This window comes from Heterocephalus glaber, unplaced genomic scaffold, assembly GCF_053883595.1.
Source record: "Heterocephalus glaber isolate CG9 unplaced genomic scaffold, H.glaber_assembly_v1.0 deba00001447, whole genome shotgun sequence".
NCBI lineage: Eukaryota > Metazoa > Chordata > Mammalia > Rodentia > Bathyergidae > Heterocephalus > Heterocephalus glaber.
Window position 1 is genome coordinate 5938287 of NW_028258299.1, and position 26464 is coordinate 5964750.

Below are 26464 nucleotides of genomic sequence, written 5' to 3' on the forward strand. Positions count from 1 at the left end.
CCCCTCCTGAGATACTCAGCAGCAGCACCAGCTTCCCACAGATCCTTGCTGCTGCCGAAGCCCAAGGCCTGCCTGCAGCACCTACATCTCTCAGGCGTGACAGCTCCTCAATGTGCCACACGGCACCTGGCCATGCAGACGGTGGACAAAGTCTCCCAGGTGCCCTGTTGCGGTCCCGAAGCCTGCAGCAGAAGCCCACCCACTGCCAGCTCTTCCTAACCGCATGGCGGCATCAAATCAACACTTGGACTTCCTGCTGCCTCCTGGCCCTGCTAACACTGGGCAGCTGGTGGGACTAATTTTGAATTGGGTGCTAAGGACAACAATGAAGTGAGGCACCCACACTTGCATTTTGCAAAGAACTTCAATGATATCATATGAAAACAGAAACTACATTAAGAAACCCAGGCACCTTGCAAGCTGGCAGAGGAAAATATTTTTGGAACAGAGCCCTTCAACACCCCTCAGTTTGTATCTTACATGGATAGTCATCTGCATCAAAAACCCAATTATTGCTTGTAGACCCAGCTACTCAGGAGGCTGAGGCAGGAGGATCACTAGAGTCCAGGAGTTTGAAACCAGTCAGGGCAACATAAAAAGACTGTCTCAAAAAAAAGACAAAGCCAGCCAGACAGATGCAAATTATTCAGAGTATGTATATTTTATGCAACTTTCTACAGAACTGAATACATAGCAGAACAGGAACAAATTCACAACAAACCACTCTTAGAATATTTTATTATTCCCCCTGCCCCATACCAGGGATTGAACTCAGGACCTTGCACTTGCCAGGCAGGTGCTGCACCACTGAGCTACATCCCCAGCCCTTCTCAGAACATTTTAAAATGTTGATGTGTCCACATTCACTTATCAATAAACAATGCCAATCAGAACTCTAGTTATGTAACAAAGTACATGCTATAACTGCCTTAAATTCCCTACTTTGCAATGTTATCAGAAAATACAGGACAGGCTTGCCCTTTTCCTTTTCTTTATCACATTTCTCTTGGATTAAAATAGGACAGGGCTATCCTGAATCATAGCGTAACAGTCGGATGTTAATTTCCAAGTTTTGTGTTTTTATAGTCTCCTGACCTTCATATACAATGGAAAACCTTATCATATATAGTTCCAAAAAGGCCACATGGTATTCAAGACCCACTGGCATTCATTATCAACGCAAAGCCCCTAAGACCTGCTACCCCAAGTACCGCTGTACGTATGCTCCCTACACTTGTCTAATAAACCCATAAATGCAGTCAGAAACATCGAGATTCTTTTTTTCCTCTTTTTTTGCTCTTTTATTATTTACATTCCTACAAAATTAAGGACAGTGAGATCAAGGCTTTGACATGGAGCTCTTAAATTATTTATAAACTGAATATACAGAAGATTCTTGTGATAAACACAGACAATGAAACTACCCAATCGTATTTCACACTGAACCCATCAAGAAGCACATTTTTTCCTATTACACAGAGCAGGATCAACAGACTGATGAGCTAGAGTCCAAGATGGGGGAGGACAGGAAGGCCACACTGCCTGGGCGATTTGGGGCATCTGAGCCCCAGGACCTGAGACTGCACGGGCTGGTCTCGAAGGACCCTGTGTCAGGCAGGCAGCTGGGACTGCCAACTGGAAAAAGAGGGACACTGCTGTCTATGGTTCAGTGAGTTTGATCCTCAGAACGGACGACGTTCCAGGTTGGCTTTTGTGCTGTTAAGAGGACAGGAAATCACAAGAGCTGGTGACATCACTCACAGGAACAAGTTACATGTAGACATTTTCAGAGTTACTAAGGAAGTCAAAGGAACCTGGGCAATTAGCATCACTGACAATTTCCTTAGTGCAGAGCACCCCTTAAAACATTGTTCGTCTGGGACTCAGCACCTGGCCAGCCGCCGCTTCACACAGTGTGTAGTGTGTCTGAGAGCGTGAGGAGGACACAGGGGCTGGACAAGAGCGGGACGGACTTCCAACGGCCACAGCCACCCCAAAAGGTCGCCAAGTAATGCAGCCCCAGGCCACCTTCCAAGGCTTTGTGGTTGCTTGGCTCTCTTCACCCATTACATCAAATTCAGGAACGCCGGGATGCAAGAGTGGACCGATGGAATGTGGAGTGCGGGTCAGATGGCCAAGATGACTTGGAATGAAGGAAATGCCAGGACTGGAACAAAACATCGGCTGTAGGAAAGGAGCACAGAGCAGTCAGCCAGCACAGGGTTGGCTGTGAATAGAGCCGGTGTGACAAGGCCACTGAGAAGCCCGGACCCAGCAAGCTGTCCCCCTTTGTTAAACCCCACACCCTACCTGAGAGGTGACATCTACACCAGTGAGGCACCGAGGAAAAAGAAACGGGCTGGCTTGGGCAAGCTGGGAGGCGCAGTCCCCTGAGGAGGAGCTGAAGGAGCAGAGGTCCTGGGAAATGTAAAGAGGGAGGGCCGGGGACTTCTATGCTGGTGGGAAGGTAAAATGCTTCTGTCAGTGGCTGGTGATTCCCCGATGAACCAAACATATAACTGCCACAGGACCCAGTCATTCCACTCCTGGTATCATCCCAAGAACTGAAAGCAGGTTGTCAGACACTAATGTATGAACAGCCCCTGCAGCACAACTCAGAATACCAGCAGGTCCAAACCACCCAAAATAAGCATCAACAGATGAATGCACAAACAAAATGTGGTGCATCCATAAATGGAGCCATAAAAAGAATGAAGTACCAGCAGCTACAATGTGGTTGATTCTCAAAAACATGCCAGCATGGTGGCTCATACCTGTAATCCCAGCAGTCTGGGAGGCTGCAGCAGGAGGAGCGAAAGTTTAAGCCCAGCGTGGGCAATTTACCAGACTTAGTGTCAAAATAAAAAATGAAAACAGGGCTGGGGATGTAGCCCAGTGTGAAAGCCCCGGGTTTAATTCCCAGTACCAAAAAAATAAAATAAAATAAAAATTATGCTAGCTCAAAGAAGCCAGACATAAAAGGTCATGAATTGTATGGCTGCATTGATAGGAAATACCCAGGAGGATAAATCAGGAGACAGAGAGCAGATTTAGCTTAGTGCTTGCCAGGCGCTTCCCTGGGAGGGGAAGAATGTAGGGAGTGCCGGTTTAAAGTGCACCAGGTTTCCACTTGGGGTAATGTACACATTCTAGAACGGGGCAGAACTAGTGGGTGCACAATACCGTCAATGTACCTACTGTACTTTTTTTTTGTTACGGGGGATCGAACTCCAGACCTCATGCTTGCGAGGCAGGTAGCAGCACCACTGAGCTAAATCCCCAGCCCTGAACTGTACATTTTAAACGTATTCTGCTCAGAGCTGGGAATGTCACCCAGAGGTATAAGTACCTAGTGAGGCCCTGGATTTGATCCCCAGCACCAGGGGAAGTTAGCCTGGGTACTTCTGGTTTCCAGCCCCACATATGAGGAGCTTGGCAGTCACCCTCTGTCCTAACAACAAGTAAAAAGTGGAACAAACTGAAAAATCAGTAACTGTTCTTTGATTGATCAGAGCAGCGAGACTGCACAGCAAACTGCTGCCCCTGAATTGGAGAGGCACAGGTGAGTACAGAGCATCACAGCTGTAAACCAGGAACCCGGGGGACCAGTGGCAGGGTGGAGAAAGCCGAACTGTGACTGGGGTTTGATGTGCTTGAACCTGAATTAAAAGCTCCAGGAAGAGAGATCCCATGTCCCTGTGAGTTGACCTCCAGGAGGTCTACCAGGTCCTCACAGTAAACATCAGAAAAATCTCCTTGCACTTCTAGCAAGGGGAGGGAAAAGAGTCATTTTTTAAATACACCACAGCATGCTGTTCCTTTTTAATTTTTGGTGCTGGAGATCACACTCAGGGCCTCTACATGCTAGGCAAGAGCTCTAACACTAAGCTTTTTCCCACCACCTTTAAAATGTCAAAGGGTGAAAATCAATACAATGTCTACTGTTTTCAGACCACAATGAAACAAAATCAGAAATCAGTAACAGAAAGACATCTGGAAAAATCCAAAAATACTTGGACATTAAGTAACACATTTTTAAATAACACATGGGTCAAAGAAGTAATCTCAGCCAGGCACAGTGGCACATGCCTGTAATCTGAGCATAAGAGGCTGAGGCAGGAGAATTCCAGGTTCGAGACCAGCGGGGCTACAAAGTGAATTCAAGGCTGGCCTGAACTACATAGTGAGAACTTGTCTCCAAAAACAAAAACAAAACTCAAGAGAAATTTTAAAATATTTTGAGCTACACAAAAAGACAACTCTGGGTCAGGTGTGGTGTCATGCAACTATAATGCCAACACTCAGGAGACTAAGGCAGGAAGATCGCCACAAGTTCAAGGCCTGCCCGGGCTACACAGTGAATTCAAAATCAGCCTAAACTACACAGGGAGACCTGTCTCAAAAAATAAACAAAAACCAAAAAAACCTTCCCAAAAGCTGTGGGGCTGATGGTTTAGCTCAGTGGTAGAGCACTGCTAGTAGGCACAAGACCCTGGTTGTGCCTAGCAAAAAAAAAAGAGAGAGAGATGGGCCGGGGATTTAGCTCAGTGGTGTCTGCCTTGCAAGCACAAGGTCCTGAGTTCGACCCCCCGGTTCCAAAAAAAAAAGAGAGAGACAAGACAGAGAGAGAAAAGTGGGATGCAGGAAAAGCAGTACTTAGTGGGAAATTTATTTATTTATTTTTTATTTTTTCTAAACCAACTTTGTGACTTTATTGATGGGCAACAACTTTATACTCCTAGGTATCACTAACTGTGTACAAGTGGGGTGCAGCATTAGAGGGGCAGATAGCAGAATGAGAGAGCAGACTTCAGGAAATACCAATCTTCAGTGTTTTGCCCGTGTTTCATTATGTGTACACAGAAGCATGAAAGCAATTTGAAATCTTAATGGCAATAAAGTTACAATCACCCATCTATGTAGACTAACATCTTTTAACTCCAAATACTCGATCTGCAACGTGTATGTAAGCAGTGTTTCATTGCACAGTTATTAAAATGTATTTTTCCTGTTGGGAACCAGCAACTTATTTTTTGTGTTTATTTTTTTTTTTGAAGAACTATTTCTTCTCTGATAACTGGCTCATTTTTTATCATTTATCAAAAACTAAAGAGTAGGGGAGGAAAGTGTGGTGGATTAAAACATTTATTCTTTAAGGAAAGATAAAATTCATTTTCACAAATTTACAAGAGTTGCTGGTGTAGATTTATTCTATTAAGCAATTAAACTGGGAATCAAATGCTAGTTTCCCTTCTATCAGGAATCAGCATTATTTCAGAATTATGGGTTTTGGTGTATTTTCTTAAATCAAGCGACAGTCTGTTTCAAGCAAATTATTCTGATCTGGAAGTAAGAAGTCAACATAAACTATGTTGCACACAAATCTTAGTGGGAAATTTAGAGCAGTGAATCCATGCATCTTCATGTGCCACAAAATGACGTTTCAGCCAACAAGGGACTGCATATACGATAGTTGTCCCCTAACCTATCAGGCATCGTAATGCCATACCACAACATATTACTCATGTCTGTGATGCCCATGCTGTCAATGAAACTACAGAGCTGCCAGTCATATAAAAGTTTCACACAACCAGGTATACTGGAACACATCTGTAATGCCAGCACTCGGGAGGCTGAGACAGGAGGATTGCCTGAGTTCAAGGCCAGCCTGGGCTACATAGACCCAAAATAAAATAAAGTTTCACACAAACAACATGTCCAGTACATAATGCCCAATGATAATAAATGATTGTGTTACTGGCTTAGGTATTTCCATATCATACTTTTTACCATTACTTTAGAATGTGCTCCTTCTACTTACAAAATAAAAGAAAGTTCACTGTCAAATGTGTCAGGTCCTTCAGGAGGGACTGCAGGAGAAGACACCATTACTGCAGGAGCTGTGTCACTGTCCCTGAAGATCTCGGGGGACAAGATGTGAGGAAGGAGGCACTGATGACCCTGGCCTTGTATAGGCCCAGGCTAGTGTGTGCGTTTCTCTATTAGCTGATAACAAAAAAGTTTAAAAAGTAAAAATTAATATAGTGCACATGTACAGGTGCCATCCCATCTGGATTTGTATCACTGATGATGAACTATGATGAATGGATGACAGAACTGCCAAGGACACGTTTCTCAGAATGTGTCCCACTGTTAAACAACATGTGACACACGAGAAAAGATCTAAAACCACTAATTTAAGCTTCAATCTTTTTATTTTTGGTACCTGGGATTGAACTTGGGTCCTTGTGGTTGCAAGGCAGGCTAAATCCCCAGCCCAATCTTTTTTTTTTTTTGATATTAGGGATCGAACTCAGGACCTCGTGCTTGCAAGGCAGGCATGGCACCACTGAGCTAAATCCCCAGCCCTTAAGCGTCAATCTTTTTTTTTTTTTTTTTGGTGCTGGGGATCGAACTTGGGTCCTTGAGCTTGCGCAGCAGGCAGCGAAACCACTGAGCTAAATCCCTGGCCCCTAAGCTTCAATCTTAGGCAAAAGGGTGAGGAGTTCAAGCCCAGCTTGGACTACACAGCAAGAACCTGTCTCAAGAAACCAAAATAATAATTAAAGTTTTAAAAAGATAATAAGGGAATACTACAAATATTGTTCCCACAAATTTGATAACCTAGATGAAAATGATCATTTTCTTGAAAGACAGAATATGCCAAAACTCACACAAGAAGAAATACAACAATCTGAACAAGTCTCCATCTACAGACACTCGATGGGGCTGGGTGCAGCTCAGTGATACAGCACTTGTCTAGCTCGTGCGAGACCCTGGGTTTGACCCTTAGCATCCTCTCCCACAAAATGCAGATCACAGACCTAGGACTGGTCATCACAGACCAAGGCAAAATGCAAACTGCAAAACACCTAGGAGAAAACAACCATGAAAATCTAGATGACCTTGTATATGGTGAAGACCTTTTATTTTTTGGAGACAATCTCATTATGTGGCCCAGGCTAGTAATGATTTTTTTAGATACAACATGAAACATGTTATAGCTAAAACAAAAGAAATAATAAACAGATTTTATTAAAATTTAAAATTCTGCTTTGCAAAAGACACCGGCAAGAGAATGAGAAGACAAGCCACAGGCTAAGATGAAATATTTTCAAAAGACACATCTCATAAGGGACTGTTACCCAAAATACAAAAGATCTCTTAAAATTCAACAGCCATGCACAGTGGCATGAATTTGTAGTACCAACTACTGTCTTTAGAAGAAGGCTGAGACAGGAAGATCATTTGAGCCCAGGAGTTCAAAGCCAACCCAGGCAACAAAGCAATACTTCATCTTAAAACAAAACAAAAAGCCTCAACAATAAGAAATTTAACAACCTAATCAAAAAATGAACATGAACAGACTCCTCACTGAAGATCTCAGATGAAAAGCCCACAAAGAGATGCTCCCTGCATGCTATGTCATCTGGGAAAGAGAAACTTCAACAACAGTGAGACACCACTACAGCTCTATCACAATGGTCGAAATGCACAATACTGCCAACGTCAAATGCTGGTAAGACATGGAGTGAAAGGGTCGAACTCCTATTCACGAAGGAAACACACTCTTACCACGTGGTCCAGCAACTGTGCTCCTTGGTATTTACTCACATGAACTAAAACTTATACCCACACCAAAACCTGCATGCAGATGTTGTAAGCAGCTTTACCCATAATTATTTATAAATGCCAAACCCTAGCAGCAATAAAAGATGTCCTCCAGTAGATAAAACTGTGGCATATCCAGTAATGAAGTATTACTGAGCACAAAAAAAGAGCTATCAAGCCATGGGAAAGACAGGGAGGAACCTTCAATACACGTGTGAGTGAGAGAAGCCATGTGCGAAGGTCCCGTGCTGTTTGGTTCCAACCCTGGGACAGTCCAGAAGAGAGAGCCTATGGTCTATGGAAGAGCAGGAGGAGAGGCTGCTGGGGGGCAGGGGTGAGCAGTGGGGCTCTTCTGTATGGCACTGCGATCTTGTTAGAACAAATCTGCCAGGACCCAGGTAACGTACAGCTCCAACAGGGGGCTGGAACATAGACTTCGGACGCTGGGTGATAACGACACCTGAGTGCGAGTTCACCGACCATCACAAATACAGTAACATCCTGCAGGACGCTGGGCTCTGCGGTAGGGAAGGGACAGGGTATGTGGGAAATCTCTGTACTTTCCACTCCATTTTACTGTGAACCTACAGCTCTAACTCTGTCTTTTTTTAAAATAAAGTCTATTAAATTTGAAACAGCTGGGGATTTAGCTCAGTGGTGCCGCACCTGCCTCACAAGTAAAAGGTCCTGAGTTTGATGGCCCACACACAAAAAAAATTTGAAACAATTATTCATTTTAATGTTACATAAATTTCATCTGAATGTACAAAGGAAGTGAGGAGAGTTTTATATGGAATTAATAAAACACCAAACACTTTTTTGGGGGTGGGGTGGGGTTTTTTCCCCTTTTTGTTTCCAGTACTGGGGATTAAACTCAGGACCTTGCGCTTGCCAGGCAGGCATGGCCCCACTGATATGTTTATTAGTGTTCTAAACACTTCACAAAGTTTGTTTAAATTGGGCTGGGGATTTAGCTCAGTGGTTCCATTGCCTGCCTCACAACCGCAAGGTCCTGAGTTCAATCCCCGGTACACACACACAAAAAAATTGTTTAAATTGCCAGGTGTGGCAGCACACACTTGTAATCTCAGCACTCAGGAGGCTGAGGCAAGAGGATCACCATGAGTTGAGACCAGACTGGGGTACACAGTGAGTTCAAGGCCAATCTGAACTACCCGGTGAGGAGCCAGGGATGTAGCTTAGTGGCACGGTGCCTGCCTGAACTACAGAGTGAGGCCCTGCCTTTAAAAAAAACAAACTGTGTTTAAATTCCCTGGGCCGGGGATTTAGCTCAGTGGTGCCACCGCCTGCCTCACAAGCGCAAGGACCTGAGTTCGATCCCTGGTACCAAAAAAAAGAAATTTCCTAACAAACCTATGAGATTAGGTATTTTTATTATTGTCCTTACTTCACAGATGAAGAAACTAAGGCACAGACAGATTTAGTAACCTGTCCCACAACACACAGCTAGTGAGGGGCACAACTGGGGTTGGAACCCAGTAGCTTAGCCTGAGTCTGCTTTTCACTGGTCCACCATACTCCCATAGGGCCAAAGTTAACTCTCTGGGGATTCAGAGGCAGACCTGGGGTGAGGGGCTCTTTCTTTCTTAGCAGTGCTAAGGATGGGACCAGGGCCTCAAACATCCTGGGCAACAGCTCTGCCACTGAGCCACACCCACATCCCTTATTTTATTTTGAGACAGGGTCATGCTAAGTTGCCCAGGCTGGCTTTGAACTTATGGATCCTTCTTCCTCAGCCTCCTGAGTAGCATCACACACCCAGCTCTGAGGGGCTTTCTGACAATGAAGGCTGTTCCAGAATGAAAGGAACGGGTCGGGGATTTAGCTCAGTGGTTCTGGTGCCTGCCTCGAAAGCGCAAGGTCTTGAGTTCGATCCCTGGTACCAAAAAAAAAAAAAAAAAAAAGATCCAGAATGAAAGGAACTCCTTGATGAGAAGGAGTGTGACAGAGATGCAGTCTACACTGGAGAGGAACTGCACAACCAAGCCTGTCCCAGATCACTTCTAAACCTCTTGTCAATGGCGCAACTGTGATTTGAATATATTCACAAATTTCTGAGTTATGTACATTAAAAAGTGCTACAAAATTTAAAATGAATGAATAAATAAATAAATAATGGTGAGTTAGTACAACATACTACTTAGCCTAAAATGTTAACATGCCACTGATTTCATAATCTACCTTCCTGATTCAACTGTACACAAAAGATGCATTGAGTAACAAGTCACCCAAATATATGCTTTCTGAATGTTCTTTATTACTAAAAAAAGTGTTAAAAACACTCCAAATTGGACTCCACTGTTCATTCCTGCTTTTCATATCCTGAGCTATGAAAATATCACCCTGATGACCAAGCAATTTCATTTGTTTCCTCTCCAGTAAAATGGGCTGAGTTCAAGAACTTCTAAAGTCCCTTCCATTTCTAGAATTCTAGCCATATAATTCAGAAGCTGATGTTTTTAAAATAAATTAGCAAATGTTGTTCAAGTTTAGGAGTTTGGAGAAACACTTAACATCCTAATGCAATAATATAGAAGTAACTGGAGCTCATTTAAGCAGGAAGGCAAATTGCCAGGTTTTAGAAGTAAGATTCTCACATAAAAGGGTAGAAAGGGTTAGACCACCTCTCAAGGGGAAACCGGATTTATGGAACCTCCTCTGTGCAGACTGAATGGCTGGTTATCAGGGACAATGCCAGAACAAACAAACAAACTGCTCCCCCCGCAGCTCTCGCCTTTCCCACCAAGCCCCCAGCACAAGCTCAGCCAGACCTAACCATCCCCAGGGAAGCCAGATGCTGAGAAGACCCCAAAGGACTTTTCAGGAAAATAAGGCAAACATTGCAAAGTATAGTGATTATAAAAAGTGCTTTACAAAGAAAGCAACGCCAACCGGTCCTGGGGATTAAACCCAGAGGCCTTGACACTGAGCTACATCCCCATCCCCACTGTATTTAGTATTTTTGGAGACAGGGTCTCACTGAATGGCTAAGTTGCCCAGATTGGGCTAGAACTTTCGGTCCTCCAGTCTCAGCCTCCCAGAGCACTGGGATTACACACATGTGCCACCACACCTGGCTGAAATCAACCATTTAAAAGTCTCAAAAAAGCCATCTGTGAGAACAAAGATGGCAATGTCTTTAACAATTACACTTTAAAAAAAAAAAAAAAACCTTAACTTTTATGATTTGATGAAAATATTGACACATACTACCAAAGAAGATGCCTCCCCAAACTCCTGACTTTAATGTTCACATTTTTCACCCTGCCTTCTTCCCTATTAGAAAAAGTTGGGGCTGGGGATTTAACTCAGTGGTTCTGCCTCCTGTTTCACAAGCAAAAGGTCCCGAGTTTGATCCCCGTAACAAAAAAAAAAGTGTCTGACATTAAAATTTAAAAGGAAACTGAAATGATAACCCACAAGCACACCAGATCCTGAGCCCACATGGACAGACACTGACCATCCACCACAGGGGCTCACTGGGTGGCAGTGCCAGGCCTGGTAGAAACGCCCCTCTCCTCCCACCCAGGAGAGCAATACTGAATATGAGAGCGGGCATGGTTACAGGAAGAAGGTGGATTAACACTACTGCCTTTTTATGTTTAAGCATTGCTATACAACCTCAACTATTACTCAGCAGCAAATTACAGGTGACTAATGCATTGTGACATCGGCCACTGCCCCAGAGCAGTTACCAGAACATGCTCCGAGGACACCCGGGGGCCGAACTCTTCTGATTCTGTATCCGTGAGCGCCAATTCGCTTTGTCTTCTTCAACCAATCAACACATAGCAACAGTCTGAACGCACAACCTGGCTGACTCCTCTTAAACTGGACATCAGAGATTAGCAAAACTGTAAATCAATGCCATCTTCTTACTAAACTGTTTTCATTTGTTTTTTGGTGCTGGTGATCGAACTTAGGGCCTTAAGCACATTAGCCAAGTGCTCTACCACTGAGCTACATCCCTGTCCCTTTGACTGTTTTCTGTTTTGGAAAATATGGTTATTATTCACTAAAAAAATGTTACGCTACCACATAACAAGTTTTTTATTGTTGTTTTAAATAAATTAATCATCAAATTATTTCACTGGCTCTCACTTTTAATTTTTAATACAATAAACATAGATAAATACAACCCACATAACCACAAGTTCTTTAAAGTACTCAATAATTTTTGAGTGAAAGGTGAGGAGACCAAACAATTCAGCAACCCTAAAAGATTCATTACACACAATTGACCACACCCCTCCAAGGGATTACCCTACACTTAATGGGTACAAATGGTTGTTTTTGGTTTGGTTTTGAGAAACAGGTCTCCTTCCACATGTTGCCAAGGCTTACTTTGAACATCCAGGCTCAAGTGATTCCACTTTGGGCTGGGGATATAGCTCAGTGGTTCTGCTACCTGCCTCACAACCACAAGGTCCTAAATTCAATCCCTAGTACCAAAAAAAAAGAAAAGAAAGTGATCCCACTTCACCTGGGACTGCAGGCACTTACCACCCTGCCCAGCTCATATAGAAATGCTCTCTGGTTTTTGTTTGTTTGTTTGTGGTACTGGGGATTGAACCAAGGCCTCTGCACTAATTCACATCACCAGTACTCTCCCCTCCACTTTTTGCGGGGGGGGGTACCAGGGATCAAACTCAGGACCTTGTGCTTTCAAGGCACGTGTGGTGCCACTGAGCTAAATCCCTGGCCCCTCCCCTCCACTTTTTGAGAGAGGTTCTCACTAAGTTGCCCAGGTGGGGCTCAAATTTGCAATTCTTTTGTCTCAGGCTCTCAGAGTGCTAGGATTACAGGCCTGTGCCACCATGCCCAGGCAAATGTTTGTTGAATGACTAACATTAAGGTTCCGGAATGTGAGAAAACACTACTTAGGACAAGGGACACAGCTCAGTGATACAGTGCTTGCCCAGCATGCACACTCGAGGCCCTGGGTTTGATCCTCCACACTGTTGATGATGATGATGATAATGATAATAAATTAATTAGCTCAATTCTCTATAATATGATCACATTGTTTAAAATTTTACGCAGATAAACTTTTCACAGGAAAAAAGAAAGATTCACACCAGAATATTAACACTATGACCTCAGAGGGAGGACAGTATCGTAGGTCATGTAACTTATCCTGTGCTGTGGTATTTCTTTTTCCATCTGGGGGGCTGCAGCAGCACCTCCTCCAGTGTTCTAAGGAACACGGGTGCGCAGACTGCTCCAGGAAGAGCCCTGGGACACGCGGTTGGGTAAACTGGATGACTCCTGGTTGGCAATTTCTCAACATACAGAGGACAGTAAAGGTTCTGTGAAGTCCTGCGGGCGATGAAACCCGTCTGGCAGCATTTCCCAAACACAGATGACCGGTGGACCCCCTTTCCCATTCAATACTGTCTACAGGGAACACCGGAAACTGCCTCAGCCATCCAGCAATCAACCTGTCATCCCACGTGACATCCGAGGAGGCCTGCAGGGGATCCCTGCCCTTATTTCTGCCTGACCACAGCACAATGCATATCGAGGTTTACGAATAATACATGTTTCACATTTACTTTAGTCAAATACTTCTACAAAAGAGTAAATTTAATTCATATGGATGTAGGAACTTGGAAAATCCGAGGAATGGGTTGTTGGTTTTTGTGGTGTTGGGGATGGAGGGCCGGACCTGCCGCGCCCAAGCCCTTCCGCCCTTCCCCCCTTCCCGGACTACAGCGGCCAGGCTGCTGTCCCGTGCTTCCTCCTGGGGGCGCCGTCACTAAGAACTCAGGTAGCCGGGCTTCTCCTCCACCTTCTCAACCTTTCTCTTCCCACCCTCGATCTCCTCCGTCCCACGCGTGATCCTGAAGTGACCAACCTTGGTCACTGCCCCCTGCAAGTCCTCTTCCCGGGCTCCTCGGAGTGACCCTGTGACGGGCGAGAGGGAACTCGTTGTTTCACTGCAGATCTGCCCTGAGAGTCCCACACTGCCCTGGCTAAGCAGGTTTCTCAGTCCTTTTGGAACTTAAGCTGCTCATAAGGACATGTCCACGACTAATCAGAGTTGCCTTTTCCAATCCTCTGGGAATCAAAACCAGCTCCGGCCCCAGGAAACAAGCTGGGTGGTCAAGGCAAAACCACAGGGCTGAGGGGACAAGGGAGTTCAAGGGCCAAGCTCATGTCACCTGGCAACGGACCTGAGAGTGGAGAAGTAAAATTCGCCCCAGCATCCAGGAGAGCAGATTTCAATCAGAACAAGTCTACCTAAGACCTAACTTTTGTTAGCTATGGTTGGGGCCTTTCAGAGGTCTGCCCTCCATATCAACGTGCCTCAGTGTACCTGTCTATACCTGGGTTTCCAATAAGAAAATACAGTCAGGGCCGGGGATTTAGCTCAATGGTGCCACCACCTGCCTCAAAAGCGCAAGGTCCCAAGTTCAATTCCTGGTACCAAAACAAAAAAAAAGAAAGTACAGTCAGCCAAGCAACCCCAGAGGCTGAAGCAGGAGGATGCCTGAGTCAGAGTTTAAGGCCAACCTGGGAAAGCAATATAGTAAGACTCCTGTCTCAAAGGGGAAAAGAAAGATATAGTTAGGAGTACTCTGGACTTCTGCCTCAAATCCTCTCTCCTAGCCCCAGCAGAGTTTCCAGATGAAATAGAAACTTCAGGAAGCTGCCTGGGCCTCTTCCCTAGGCCTAAGCTGCTACACCTGGCCTGAGTGACCATCCTTCTTTTCCTTCACTCTGGCTTCACTCTGTCCACCAGGACTGAAAACCCCTTAATCAGAAGGCACCAACCTCAAGGGCCAAGATGGCCTTCCTCATTCTCCACCAGGACCCCAGGACCCACCAAGAAGGCCCAGGATGTGACCATGGCCACAATGGATGTGCCTGGCTGGGCCCGTGCTACTCTGGGCCAACACCACAACTTCCTTACTCCCATCACGTCTGCACCTTCCTGGGGCCCTGAACAGCTGGCTTCCACCTCTAGTCAGGGATCTGGCCAGCCTGGCCCAGAAGGTCATTCATACCCCAGAGGCCCTTGAGCGCCTCTTAGCCACCAACCCTTTCCCTGTGTCTCTGACACTGAGACTCTGGCCTCGAACCCCTGCACTGCTCAGCCCTTCCTGCTCTGGTCACTTCTCTGACTCTGTAATCCTGAAAATAACCTAGCACACACTTCCTGTGCAAAAAGAAAAATGCACCAGACCATTGCCCAGATCCACTGCCACAGGCTTTACGCTGAAAAGCTCAAGCCTCTAAGCCCAGGCAGAATGATGGTGGGTAAAAAATGGGTCAACACACTTAACCGGCTGAATAAGCAAATACATAATAATCACTGGCAAGAATGACTCCCTGAAACAACACTTCACCAAGTATTAAAGCCACCGGAAGGAGCGGAGGCTGTGTCATGAAGTCATTCAGGGCTGGGGACGCTGCTCAGTGGCAGCAGGCAAGAGCCCCTGCCCCTCACCCCCCAGCACAAAGAGAAAAAGGTACAAATGCTTTTTCACATGAAGTCTTCTATGTTTAACCCTCTTCTAGCTGGGATGTGCGCAGGTGCGACACTTTTTCCTTTGGTGTCAGGGATGATGGACTTTTAAAATCCTGGCCAAATAAAAGCGCTTTCTCTGGGAATCCTGAGCAGGTGTCAGTGGTATTTACAGAAAACTCAGAAGCTGGGTCAGCCCCTACCAGCTCAGGCTTCACAATCCAGTCTAGCGTTAGCGATGTTCCCTGCCATGAACGCACCACTGACTTCGGCTTCAGCCCACCTGTCAGTCCCCCACTGTCCCTTCTGCAACTGAAACCAAAGGGGGCCAGGAGAAAATTACATTCAAGCCAGTGTGCACTACTAACTACTTTGATAAATGTTTGAAATGCATAACAGAAAAGAGAGTAGGGATTATCCAGGAATTTTAATTACTTCTGTTATCCTTGTTACTAATTCCACACGTAATAGGAAACCAGCACGAATTAGCTGAGGTATTCTAAAGGTAAACATAATCTGCTCGGCCCATCTGCTTTAATCCCCATCACGAGCGACCCTATTCCTCAGTGAGCATTTTCCTCTGCTTGCACTCACAGTCTCCTGGGAATTCAGTCTAATTTTTGGCTCCAAGGTGAAGGGGACAGAAAGAGGAGCAGGCAGCCTCTGCTCTGAGGCCAATGGAGAATACAAGGCTGGCGTCTTCCTGTATGTGCATCAGCCAGGGCTGTGCACTGCCGGTTTAGGGAGAAGGCACCCAGAGGACCAGTGGTTCCAGCAAAACCCCCAGGGGTGATGGCGATTCTGATGGTGACACACATCCTTAGCATGCCTGAGGCCCTGGGTTCCAGACCCAGCATCATCACCAGAAAAGAAAAAGAATGCAGAGTGTGGTGGCACAGGAGGCAGGAGGATCCCTGTGAATTTGAGGCCAGCCTGGGCTACACAGTGAATTCAAGGCCAGTGAAACTCTGTCTCAAATAAATTTCTAAAAAAGAAAAGCCAGGTGCAGTGGTGTACACATGTGATCCCAGCACTGGTAGAGGCCAAGGATGAGGACAGGACAAAGAGGACGACAGCTGGGATGTGTAGCTCAGTGGTAGAGCACTTACCTAGCACGTGAGGACCTGGGTTCAAGCCTCACTACTTTAATTGATTAAAAGGAGGTGGTAAGGTAGCACCTGTGGGTTTGAGCCCCCGTACTATTATAGACAGCTGAGTTAGGTAGAAATATTACCAGCAGTCAGATAGGGCCAGGTCCTCCAGAGAGTTAGGACAAAGGTGAAACCACCACAGCTGCGGCCGAGGCACATCTACTTCCTCCCAGGACAAACGCTGGGCCTAATGAAGTCTAGCTAGACATTGGCCACCCCAGTGGGTGACCAGGACCTCTGGACCCACCACTTCCTGGGAGAATCTTTGTTCTTTCCATCCACACTTGCTTATGTGACTTGTTTCCCCACTGGATCGCCGTTACCTCAGTGACTATACTTGTAAACTTACTGATCAGGCCTGTGGTCCCAGTTGTAGCCCCGTGGGTTTTGCTCCATAAAACTCTGAACAGTGGGGTCCCCGGCTACCCATTCAGGACCTCTCCTGCCTCTCAGGAGTTATCCTATCAATAAGTATTTTCCTATTCTTAACTTTCGTTGTTCCTAGCATTCTTCGATTTTTTTTTTTTTTTTTTTTGGTACCGGGGATTGAACTTGGAATCTTTCCCTTTTGAGACAGGCGCCAGAACCACTGAGCTACATCCCCAGCCCATCCTTCGATTTTTAGAAAACACAAGCTTGGCGTATCAGACATCTAACAGGTCAGGAGATAAATATATATATATATATATATATATATATATATATTTTTTTTTTTTTTTTTTTTTTTTTTGGTACCGGGGATCAAACTTGGGTCCTTGTGCTTGTGCAGCAGGCAGTGAAACCACTGAGCTAAATCCCCAGCCTGGAGATACAATGTTTTCATATTTCATTTCTGGTATTATTTCCTGTATCATTATCAGACAAAAAAGAAAGAAAAGAAAAGAAGTCCTGTACAGGTAAAAATGTTAAGAATTTAGGAAGAGCTCAGAATAAATGTCTTTGTCACATTTTAAGTAGGTATTAAAGATGACATTCATTTCTACTGAGTTTTGAGTTTTTAAGTGCATTAAAAACATATTTATTTCTAAGTGTTTCACAGTATAATTGAGGATTGGGGAAATAAGAAATAATAAAATCAAAGTACCAGACAAAATAGGTTTTAACAAACCGTACTTTTCAGCAAATTAGCATAAAGAAGCAATGAAAGAAGAAGCCTCCTTTCTAGCCAGCTGCAGTTTTACCAGGCCACTCACAAACTCAGTCTGCTCAGGACCCTGTCAATTACTCGTGTATGTCCTCACCTGAACCAGTGGCACTGCAGGGCCTGGCTCATCCTCAGACTTGGGCCGGGATTTGGGGCCTAGGGGACTCGAGGGGCCAGATCAGGTGCAGGGCAGACTGGAAGGAGGGGTAAGAGCTGTCAGCAGAATCTGAAGCAGTTAAGGAAAGGGTCTCTCTTGGCCTGGAGTGTGGCTCAGTGGAGGTACCCCTGCCTGGCATCTGTGAGAGGCCCTAGGCTCAATCCTGGCAGCAAAAGAGTTGCTTTGTGAGCTAGCGGGTGGCCCTGTGCGAAGAAACATCTGCTTCACAGTGAAGAGGGCAGATCCTTCAAGGTTCCTTCCAACTCAATCCCCGGTCCTGGGAAGCAAGGACATGGGAGACAACAGTGAAGGAAGGAACCAGCCAGGCGACGTGGTACTTTGCACAAGAGCCAGGGGAAATCAGCAACTCAAACTGCAGTCAGAATCACTTAGACAACTGGGAGGATGCACTCGAGTAGAAAAACGCTGCTCTGCATGATTATGAAGGGCACAGGTCACAGGACGCTGCAACCATGCCTAAGTCTGCTAGAGGTTTTTTTGGTTGTTTTTTTTTTTCGTACTGGGGATCGAACTCGGGTCCTTGCACTTGCACAGCAGGTGGCAACTAAGTCTGCTGTTAAACACAAGTTCCCATACATAAGGCCCACTACTTTCTCTGTTCTGTATGTGAGAGCACAGAAGACACATGTCCCCATAAAATCTTTTTTGTTTTTGAGACAGGACCTCAGCATGTAGTTCAGGCTGTCCTTGAACTCACTATGTAGCCCAGGCTGGCCTCAACTCACAGCGAACCTCCTGCCTCAGTCTCCCAAGTGCTGGGATTACAGGTGTGCACCACCATGCCTGGCCCCGCAAAATATTGTACACAAATGTTCATAGCAATATTTTTCATAATAGCCACAAAGTGGACCTAACCCAAATGTCCATCAACAGATGAACAAATAAAACAAAATGTGATATAGCCAGCCATACAACAGAAAATTACTCAGCGATGAAAAGGAATGAAGTTCTGATACAGTGGACTCTCAAGTTATGACCAGCCTGACACAGGAACAACCTGGGTTATAATTGGAATTTTAGTTTTAACTTTTGACCAAAGTATTGAGTTATGACCCAAATGCCAGCTGCTTGTGCTTCCAGATGGTCTCAGATACAGATTTAACCCTTACAGAGTTCTGAGAGGAATGTTACAATATCTTTCCTGTGTGGGATTCATTGAGAAATCCTGAGCCAATGTTTCTCTAAGTTACAATGAGATCTGCTTGTATACAGCAGAGAGACTTTGAAGGCTGCAGAGAGGAACCTTAATTGACCAACTTGAGTTTCAACCAGGCCTCGAGAAGGAATTGAGTTTGTAAGTCAAGGGTCTATTTTGCATGCTACAATATGGATGAACTTTGAAAACATCATACTGAAGCCAGCTGTGGTGGCACATGCCTGTAATCCCAGCACTTGAGAGGCCGAGGCAGGAGGATCACTGTGAGTTTGGGGCCAGCCTGGGCTTCAGAGTGAGTTCAAAGCCAGCCTGAACTACACAGTGAGACCCTATCTCAAAAGAAAAACAAAACAAAACAAAAAAAGAATCATATTATCGGGACAAAGAGATGAGTCACAGAAGGCCATGAGGCCATTGACATGAAATGTCCAGAATAAGTAAATCTAGAAAGAAAATGTAAATTAATGGTTTCCAAAGAATGGGAAAACAAGGAGATGCAGAATGACTACAAGTGTGAACAGGGCTTCTTTCAGGGATGATGAAAACATTCTGAAATTAGACAGTGGTGACAGTTGCACAACTGGGTGGATATACTAAAATCACTGAAGTATATGTTTTGTAAGGGTGAAGTTATGGTGACGCACACCTGTAATCTCAGCACTCTGGGAGGCTGAGGCAAGAGGATCACAAGTTCAAACTGAGCCTGGGCAATTTAACGACGAACCAAGACCCTGTCTCAAAATTTTTTTAAGGGTTGGGGATTTAGCTCAGTGGTTCCACCGCCTGCCTTGCAAACCCAAGGTTCTGAGTTTGGTCCCCGGTACCAGGAAAAAAAAAAAAGACTGGGGATTGTACCTCAGCGTGAAGATCCTGGGTTCAATCCCCAGTACCAAAAGAAAAAAAAAAGTTAATGTTATGGTATGTAAATAAAGCTGTGCCTTGTTTTTCTTTGCTTAGGTTTTTGGGTTGGTTTTTTTTTGGTTTTTTTCACTGCTAGGAACTGAATCCAAGGCTTCGCACATACATGCTGGGCAAGTGCTCTACCACTGAGCTACATCCCTAGCTTGAAATTTTGGGGGGGGGGTGGGGTTTTGGGGGTTTTTTAAATAAAAAGTAGGTATAGGATCAGGGATTTAGCTCAATGGCACCGTGACTGCCTTGCAAACACAAGGTCCTGAGTTCAATCCCTGGTACCAAAAAAACAAATAAAAAAGTAGGTTTAGACAAGAAGCTGAGGGAGGAGGATCACTGCCAGCTTTGGCTACACAGTGAGTTCAAGGTCAGCTTGGACTACATGGCAAGACCCTGTCTCAAAGAAGAAGGAAAAAAAAACCTCTGGGGCCAGAGATGGAGTTCAGTGGCACCATGCCTGCCTGGGAAACACAAGGTCCTGAGTTTGATCCCTGTTACCAAAAAAAAAAAAAAGACCCTGTCTGAAACAAACAAAAAAGTAGGTATAAGAAGCCAGGCATGATGGCGCATGCCTGCAATCCCAACATTCAGGGGCCCGAGACAAGAGGATTTGAAGTTCAAGGCCAGTATAGACTACATAGCAAAACCTCATCTCAAAAAATAAAAAAGGTTAGGCCAGGGATTTAGCTCAGTAGTTCCAGCACCTGCCTCACAAGTCCAAGGTCCCAAGTTCCATCCCCAGTACCAAAAAAAAAAGGCAGATGTAGGAAAATGTGGTCTTTTTATCTTCAACAAGTTAAGTACAGATCTAGGTCCGCTTGAAAAGCAACAGACTCAACAGAAGTTCTTGTCACAGGACGATCAGACTGGTGGAGAATGGAGGCTGAAAGATAATCCTCATGTCTGACCAAAAAGGTAAAATGAAAAAGCACAAAGTCCTCCTTTATATGCCACCACACACTTCTCACTGGGGTTCTGGAATGGAAAGAAGTTAACCTTCAGATGTGTTTTACAGGTTTCCAGGATGTTCTAAATTCAGTTACTTTGAAGTAATTGAGTCTTTGCCGAGAACCTTTAAAAATAAAAAAGACTCAGCAACAGATCCTGTGAAAATTTTTAATCTAATAATATCATTCTAAAGCTACATGAGAAAATGAACAAAAATATGCCTGAAACATAGGAAAGAAGAGACCTGTCAAGTCAGGGAGAGTGAGCACAACACTGTCTTCCCTGAAAGGTGGTGGCTCTCATGGAGGGGGCTGAGGACCCCACCTGCCGCCCCTGTGTGGCCTCTGCTGGTGTCAGAACAACACCTTACAGGGCTGTTTTTGGACCAATGCAAGAACATGACATTGCATAAATTATTCTTACCAGTCTTGAGTCTGTATTCCTAATGCTCCATTTTAAACCCATATTTTATGGCAGATCAACATTTTAAAATTTCATCTCTGATGAAACTGTAGGCCGAACGTGGTGGCAAGTGCCTGTAAACCCCCAGCACTCTGGGCTCTGAGACAAGAAGATCACAAATTCAAGCCCAGCTTGGGAAATTTAGCAGCTTGCTAAGACATTGTCTCAAACTTTAATAAAAGGAAAGCCCTGATTTCAATCCCCAATACTGCCAAAAAAAAAAAAAAAAAAGACTATTTCTTTGAGCAACCATGTTCCTGCCAAATCAAGACCACAGAAAAAGCAAGTTATAATTATCTGAAACCACAACCAGAACATGTGAGAAACAGACTCTTGGTGGTTTTCAGGATAATCAGATCCTTTTAAACGTTGTTTCAACCCTTATAAATGAAAACTTCATCCAAAACATTACATTTTCCTATCTTAGAAAGCAACAAAAATAATTCAATCACTGTGTATCCTAAAATTTTAACACTCCTTTGGTTCCTTATTCTACACATTTAGGCTTGGTTTAACGTTTTCCCAAGCCCTGAAACCAGTGCTATGAATTTCAGCATTTCTAATTTCATTGTAAATATATATTTCATAAAAATTTCATTATTGGCCATAGTTTTCATATCTAAAACTGAAGAATTAGTTGCTCTTTTTTGGCTTAAAAATCAAATACTATCAACACAAATAACACATCATATGAGCTCCTAAAACGTCCTCTTGAAAAAGAATTCCTATGAAACTGCTTGGTTTCTAAAAGTATGCAGCCAAAGGATAAATTTCCAGCTACCTGAAGATCCCAGCTAATCAAGTTAAAGCAATTAAACTGCAATACACTCAGCTAAACACGTCATATGAAATATTGTTTGCTTTCAGCATTAAAAATGTCATACAAGGCCCGGGGATTTAGCTCAGTGGTGCCACCGCCTGCCCTGCAACCACAAGGTCCTGAGTTCGATCCCCAGTACCAAAAAAAAAAAGAGTCAGACAAAAACAAATCAAAATGTTTAGACTAAGGGTAATATTGAAGTCTATATTCTTATAACTTCTTCCCTCAAAATCGCTTGTAAAAATCAAGGTAACAAGTTGGGAGTTGTGCGCATACAACCCCAGCACCGGGAGGCTGAGGCAAGAGGATGGCAAGTTTCAGTCTCACCTGGGCAATGGAGCAATTTAGTGAGACCCTGTCTCAAAATAAACAATAACAAAAGCTCTGAGGACTAGCTCAATGCAAAGTCCCTGGGTTGAATCCCCAGTATCGCAAGCACACCTGCACACACACACAGATGCACTCACATACACACTCACTCTCACACACAGTCATACACACCTGTACACACACACACACACACACACAAACAGAATAACATATTAAGAAACCATCTTCAAAAAGAGCCATGAAATATATTTTTAAAAACAGGATCAAAGTAGTAGTTACAAGCCTTGGAGGCTCAGCCAGATTTTTCCAGCCTAACATCCCCAACATTGCAATCAACAGAACGGTCCCTTGGAAAATCAACCAATGAACCCCCATATGCACAGTGCAGGATTTAAGCTTGCTTAATACTACTGTATGTTTGTGATGCTTTTTTCAGTATACAACACTTATCTGCCACGTGAAAATTAGGCGATAAAGATGCTGTGCTGTTTAACCTGACATACAGCTATCCATCCTTTAATTCAATCACACAGCTAATATTCTGGGGCTGCAGCAGTGCGTCCCAGTAGACACCCTTCCCTCTCCAGGCTGGTTCTACTGAGGGGAAACACAATAAACAACACACATAAGCAAATAAAGCATGTTACCGTGAGTTAAGTGCAGGGAAACGATGAAAATGTAAAGTAGAGAAAAGGCTCCCAGGAGCTCCCGGAGAGAGATGAAATGCTAAATAAATGGTGAGAAGATGTCTCACTGAGACATCTTTGTGCAAATGGAAAAATTACAGTGAATATTATGTATTTGGCTTTGAATGCCCTTAATGATTGCTTTCATTTATTTATTTTTTTCTAAACATGCATCTAGCTTTCTATTTTCTCCGCTGCAATTTCTATTTCCTGATTCTATTTCCTGACCTCCACGACTAGAGAGTAGGCAGCCCACATCCAGGGCACCTAGGGTACGCCAAGGATACTTCTCCTTGTATTTTGGCTCACTTGACGTTTTCTGAGAACTACAGCTACAATTAAAGTGAATTTTGGGGGTTCTCTACAAAACTAATTAAATAGTCCAGCACAGTTTCTAATGAGGACATCTATCATTCTCCTCAGCACTTCGGATGGGATCTTTACCTCACTCACAATGACTCAGGGTAGCTTGAGTATGAACAGCAGCTCATGTCATTCCGTCCTGCAGCATTAAAACATGCAGACTTTGGGCTGAGACGCAGCTCAGAAGAGTGGTCCCCTAACTTGCGCAAGACCCTGGATTCCATCTCAGGGACCCAAAAACAGAAAAACAGAAAGCCTCAGACATTAGTTGAAATGATCATCTTTTCAAATGAACCCACAGAAAGCGCTGCCACAAATCCCATATTTACATTTAAAACTCATTTGTAACATTTCAAAATTAAATTGTTTTATTGGCATTTCATGTAATATTCATGAGACAGTTTCTAACCATGCTGGCTGAAAAACAACAAATGTAAAAGAAAAACTGATGTTCAAAATGGTTTTATTTTGAAGACTAAGAGTCCTGAAGTAGTACAGCTGCACTGAGAAAAGCTCAGAAAAAACTAGCAAATCACAAATGATTACAGTACTAAAAACATCCTTCCCGTAAGAGTTCCTAAGCCACCAAAAATGAAGATGGTCGAGTTAAAATTTATGCCAACTGTTTAACCAAAGTAATTAATCACTGAATAGCAAATGTAGGTACATGAAGAAACTTCAAAAACATCGAATTCAATGAGAAACGTTATCACTGACTCAAATAAATATACTTGGAACTGCTCCTCAAGCACATATTTTTAAAATGTGTGGGTTTTTCCCAAGAGAAGTAAAAATTTTGACATTTTTTCTGTTGGCTACATTTGATTTTCAGAAATCCATTTTACGTTCGAAAAGAACATTTCCAAATTAGATGGAGTTAACTTTTAGAAATCAAATCGAGGGCAATTAAGATACATAGTGACTGGGCCGGGGATTTAGCTCAGTGGTTCTGCCGCCTGCCTTGCAAGCGCAAGGACCGGAGTTCGATCCCCCGTACCCAAAAAAAAAAAAAAAAAACATACATAGTGACTAACATCTGAATTTTGACAGGGTGGCCAAAATGTTAAAAATGAAATAAAATAAGTATTCAAAGTTTATCATCCTCTACGGGAAGAAAGGGACACTGGAACAAAAGAAGCCTTGGCTGCCTCTGCCCTTTAATTTGCAAACACCATACTTCTCTCCCTATGTCATGCCCAGAGGAAAAAAAGAATTTTTTTAAAGCTTGCTAAATTAGGATACGATCATTGCGTATAGACTTCTATCAATCCAGCTCCCCCGCCAAATTTCTTTTGATTAAAAAAAATCAGAATAGATTCAACTACTCCCTAGGCTACACCTCGATTACTTCTCTCCAAGGCCAAGGAAAATGATTACGATTTCAAGACCCATTCAGAAGCCTGCATCTGCAATGCGTAAGCTGTTCGTCGGCAAGATCAGTCAATATCCGAAGGCATGGAACGTTTAAAAGGTTAAGAGGACGAAGATTTTTAAAAAATCATCATCAGTTAGTCAAGAAATATTATTTGCCATCTAGCCGTAAAATAATCTCCATTCTCCGACCTAAAGACCCAGTAGGGTTTCTCGATTGTGCCGAGGCAGTGGAGCGCTTTCTGCACGATCTGCCTCCCGAGGGGAAAGAAACTGCAGGGGAGAGGCGCGTCCCCGACCTGCCAGGGTCCCCGCTCGCGATTTCACCCTTGGTGACAAGGTGGGAGGAAGGGAGCGAGAAGTTTGCGGCTCTGCTCTTTGCACAGCCCACGCTGAAAGGGCTCGGATCCAGGGGCGCAGCGACGGCGTCCGCGGTGCAGCCCGGGCCCCGGGATCTCGGGAAGGGATGAGGAGGAGGGGGCGCTTATGCAAGCAGCCGCGAACCTGTGCGTGCACCGGCCGGGCACACAGGTCCCGCCCCGCGCCCCGGGCTGCGTCCCCAGCCCCGCGCGCCCCCGGGGATGGGCCGACCCGGCCCCCGCCCCGACATCAGCGCAGCCCCGCCGGGCCTGGCCGCCTGGCCTCCCGGCACCCCGGCCCGCTTACCTCGCGCGGCCCAGACCCCGCCGCCGCACAGCAGCCCGGCGAGCAGCAGCCCGGCGGCCGGGGCCAGCGCGGGCGCGGGGCGGCGCGGCATCGCTCGGCTCGGGGGCGGCGGGCGGGCGGGGGACGGGCGGGACGCCTAGCGAGGCCGGGGCCCGCTGCGGAGCGGCGCGGCGAGCGGCCGGGGGCAGAGCGGGAGGCGCCGTGCCGAGCCCTGGGCCCGCTCCGGCCGCGGCGCCCTCCCGCCTCGAGCAGCGCTTCGCTGAGGCGGCGGCGGCGACTAAAATGGCGGCGGCGTCGGCGCGCGCTTCGGTCCGGCAAGGGGACCGGCAGGGCGGGGCGGGGCGGGCGCGGCGCGCGGGAGGGGGCGGGCAGGGAGCGGCGCCCGGCGCGCGCGCACCAGGCGGACGCGGGAGCGCGCGGCCGGAGGGGGCGCGCCCGAGGGCGGGCTCCCCATTGGCCCCCAGGGCCGCGCCCCCGCCCGGCCCCGCCAGTCTCGCTCCCCTCGTCGCTGTCCCCTCATTCCCCACGCGCGCCTCCGAGCGGTGCTGGGGCCTCCACGCCCGGGGCGCTCCTCCTCTGCACCCGAAGGACCCGGGCTCCCCGCCCTCGCACCCCGGAGGAGCCCGGACCCCCCAGCGCCTCCCTGCGGGCCGCCCCGTCCCTCCCTGAACCTCTGCGGCATCCTCTGCCGAGGGCGGGGACCTGAGCGAGCTCGGGTCGGGAGAGGCGTCCGAGGCCGGGGTCAGCCGGCTCAGGTCGGGGACGGGGACGGGGACTCGCGGTGGCGGTGCTGGCTCTTCCTGAGGGATCCGCGGGGCTTGCGACGGTGCCACAGCCCCCCAAACGCAGAGGACGCCGGGGACGTCTGGGGTCGTCCCTTCTCCCTGTGTCCCGGCCCGGCGCCCCTTCTCGCTGCCGGACCCCAGCAGCGTCCCACGCTGGGGCACTGCGCCCTGAGACTCAGCGGCTCCATTGTACAGAGGAGACTAGGGAAGACAAGACTTCCCAGGCTGAGACACTACGCGTCGTAGAAAGAATCATCAGTCCTCCGAAACAGGATGGTCAATCAGGTTAACTAGACACCAAGGGCAAAGAGTTCCATAGTAATAATTCAAGACTGGGCTGGGGACTTAGCTCAGTGGTTCTGCTGCCTGCCTCCCAAGTGCAAGGTCCC

The 26464-nt window shown here is 45.9% G+C and overlaps 1 protein-coding gene and 1 long non-coding RNA gene across 5 annotated transcripts in view; both read right to left on the reverse strand.

Annotated features, from left to right (window-relative positions):
• Nucleotides 1-25543, reverse strand: part of Clstn1 (calsyntenin 1) — a 68477-nt gene extending 42934 nt beyond the window's left edge. For 2 of the 4 annotated variants that reach the window (XM_087214620.1, XM_087214617.1), the window contains exon 1: nucleotides 25291-25542. In XM_087214620.1, coding sequence (XP_087070746.1) covers nucleotides 25291-25381 — 91 coding nt within the window. In that variant the 5' untranslated portion in view covers nucleotides 25382-25542. Of the gene's footprint in view, nucleotides 1-25290 lie in introns of all 4 variants that reach the window. The other 2 variants (XM_087214619.1, XM_087214618.1) reach the window with 2 other exon arrangements.
• LOC147827380 (uncharacterized) lies at nucleotides 639-23328 on the reverse strand. The gene is made up of 2 exons (XR_015452532.1): nucleotides 2311-23328; nucleotides 639-2184 (listed from the first exon to the last, which is right to left on the reverse strand). It is a non-coding gene; the product is annotated as an uncharacterized LOC147827380 (long non-coding RNA).
• Nucleotides 25544-26464: the final 921 nt, after the last annotated feature.